This window comes from Octopus sinensis, linkage group LG4 (genome assembly GCF_006345805.1).
Source record: "Octopus sinensis linkage group LG4, ASM634580v1, whole genome shotgun sequence".
Lineage (NCBI taxonomy): Eukaryota > Metazoa > Mollusca > Cephalopoda > Octopoda > Octopodidae > Octopus > Octopus sinensis.
Genome location: NC_043000.1, coordinates 19,007,406 through 19,009,905, shown reverse-complemented (window position 1 = coordinate 19,009,905; position 2,500 = coordinate 19,007,406). Strand labels below are relative to the sequence as shown.

Sequence of the window (2,500 nt, the reverse complement as noted above, 5' to 3'; positions counted from 1 at the left end):
GTGTGTGTGTGTGCGTGTGTGCGTGTGTGTGTGTGTGTGTGTGTGTGTGTGTGTGTGTGTGTGCAAGTTATTAAGATTTCATTACAATTATTAACACATGAAGTTGAATATATATAGTAAGAATGACACGTTACTCATCAAGCTAATTGTTTGATATTTTTCCAGGTGAACTACTGGGATCGAGACAAAGACGAACCTATCAGGTATTCTGTGCGTCAGTATAACACTGAAGGAAAAACTGTGGTGATCGGCCTTCTTCCAAATGCTTATTACTTGGTTACTGTACAAGTTTTTAATACTGCTGGACTAGGACCTGTCAGTGAAACTTATCTCGGTACCACTGGAATGGAAGGTTAGTATTGTTCAAATGCTTATATAATGATATATTTGATAATCTTTCCAGTTTGAATTTTAGTTAGTTTACGCTTATTCCTAATATAAAAAAATAAAGAATTATTATTAATTAGCTCGCAAACTTACTTTTTCAAACTCTCATGTTCATGAAAAACCCAACTAAACTACTTTTTCGGATCTTTTCGGTTTGACCGGCAGTTTTTTCTAGCGGTGTCATATGAAATTGTTACCCATAATTCTGACCCTAGTATCGATCTATTGCATTTCAATCTGTTTTATGGTTAGGGTTAGAGTTAGGGTTAGGGTTAGGGGTGGGGGTAGGGTATATTTTATTCTTCAGAAATGTAAATAAACCCAATCTGTTTCTTAAACGAGGGACATATTCATACGGCACAGAATGTTTTCACCTCAATAGACGTCATTGATTGGTTGAACTTGCAGAAATTGAAGAAAAAAAAACAACAAATATCTTACAAACTATAGAATTTTCTCAATAAAGCCAAGAGAAAAAGATGTTTTATAAACATATTCTACCAGTATACAAAGTTTAAAAGTGTTTAGTTACGTGGAAATTATTTTTAAAAACTGCCGGTCAAACCGAAAAGATCCACTTTTCTTCAGCTTCGAAAATAATTCCCAGTTTGGTGTAACATTGTTAATATTTTATTTTAGTGTAAATCTTTTCCTCCTTTCTAAAACCCTCATAGGATATAAAACCAGAACAATATTTGCCAGAGATACAAGTCACGTGTACCCAAACATACACACTCACCCACATACTACTTCACTCGTATACATTTACACACAAACACACATTTTGTACGACTATACTTAAATTTAAACTAATCAAACATTTACGCAACACAGTGAGCCGCTAAAGGAATATAAGCTATTTAAATTAAATATTTAAATGGATTACTCATTTATCACCCAGTTACCTCAACACGTAATTCAACCAAATTTCTTTAGGCTGATGTCTATGGTTTCATTTGAAACTATTCGAAACTTGTGACAATGATATGTTTCTCAGCACGACGTTCTGGATTTATACAAAGCATTTCTTTCATTAGAATGTTTTCGCTGAATATTCGCAGAGAAAAAATAGTTGTGAGAAATATATTATTTCCCTTCATAAGAAATCAGATATTCCATAAAATATGTTAGTAAAATGAAATGTTTACAACTTGGTGACACAGTCTGGTGTTCATAGATGACTAAAATATATATACATTCTTTTTTGCTGTTTTAAAGCTCCTGGGGCATATCCAACCGAAGTAAACGTCTATTCACATGGTCCTGATAGTGTATTAGTGACGTTTAGAGGTGTTACTGTGGAATCAGTGGATGCAGATACAGTGTCTGGTTATAAGGTATATATTTAATTTGCCTTTCTAATAGTCTTTCATGGATGTTCTAATAAACAAAATCAACTAATTTTAGCCTTCACGAGAAATTGTAGCACTGAAATAAATGTAAAAAAAAGACAGCAAATACGAAGAAATATAAAAAGAAAGAAGCTTGCTTCCCCACCTTGCAAGTCTTGGGTTCGGTCCCACTGCTCAGCAACTTGGACAAGTGTCAATTACTATAGCTCCGGTCCGACCAAAGCCTTATTAGTGAATTTGATAGTAACTAAAAGAAGCCCGTCGTATATATATATATATATTATATATATATATATATATATATATATATATATATAGAGAGAGAGAGAGAGAGAGAGAGAGAGAGAGAGAGAGAGATGAGTGTATTTTTACCTTGTTAACAATTAACACGGAAAAAATAAATAAATAGTTACCAGGGTAGCAAAAATCTCACAAGTAAAGATGTTGTAACTCCTTGTTTATAAAGGTAGAATACTTCGTGTTTACGTGGAATATTTTGAATAATATATGAATAAATAAATCCAGTTAACGCAGGTGTAAATTAAATATTTATTTATTCATATATATATATATATTATATATATATATATATATATATATTATATATATATATATATATATATATATATATATAAATTTAACAATTAAGGATAAAATCTTGAAAAGAAATCTTAACAAGAAATTATCAGGTAGTTAGCGTGAAAAACCTCATAAGAGAAAAAATCTGAAAATTTTTTCACTTGAAAATATTTATTTATATT

The 2,500-nt window shown here is 31.2% G+C and overlaps 1 protein-coding gene across 1 annotated transcript in view; it reads left to right on the top strand.

Moving 5' to 3' along the window:
* The window catches only part of LOC115210764 (contactin-like), an 87,317-nt gene that overhangs the window by 69,209 nt on the left and 15,608 nt on the right, over positions 1–2,500 (top strand). Inside the window, exons 21-22 of the mRNA XM_029779481.2 lie at positions 166–352; positions 1,606–1,724. Coding sequence (XP_029635341.1) covers positions 166–352; positions 1,606–1,724 — 306 coding nt within the window. The remainder of the gene's footprint in view (positions 1–165; positions 353–1,605; positions 1,725–2,500) is intronic.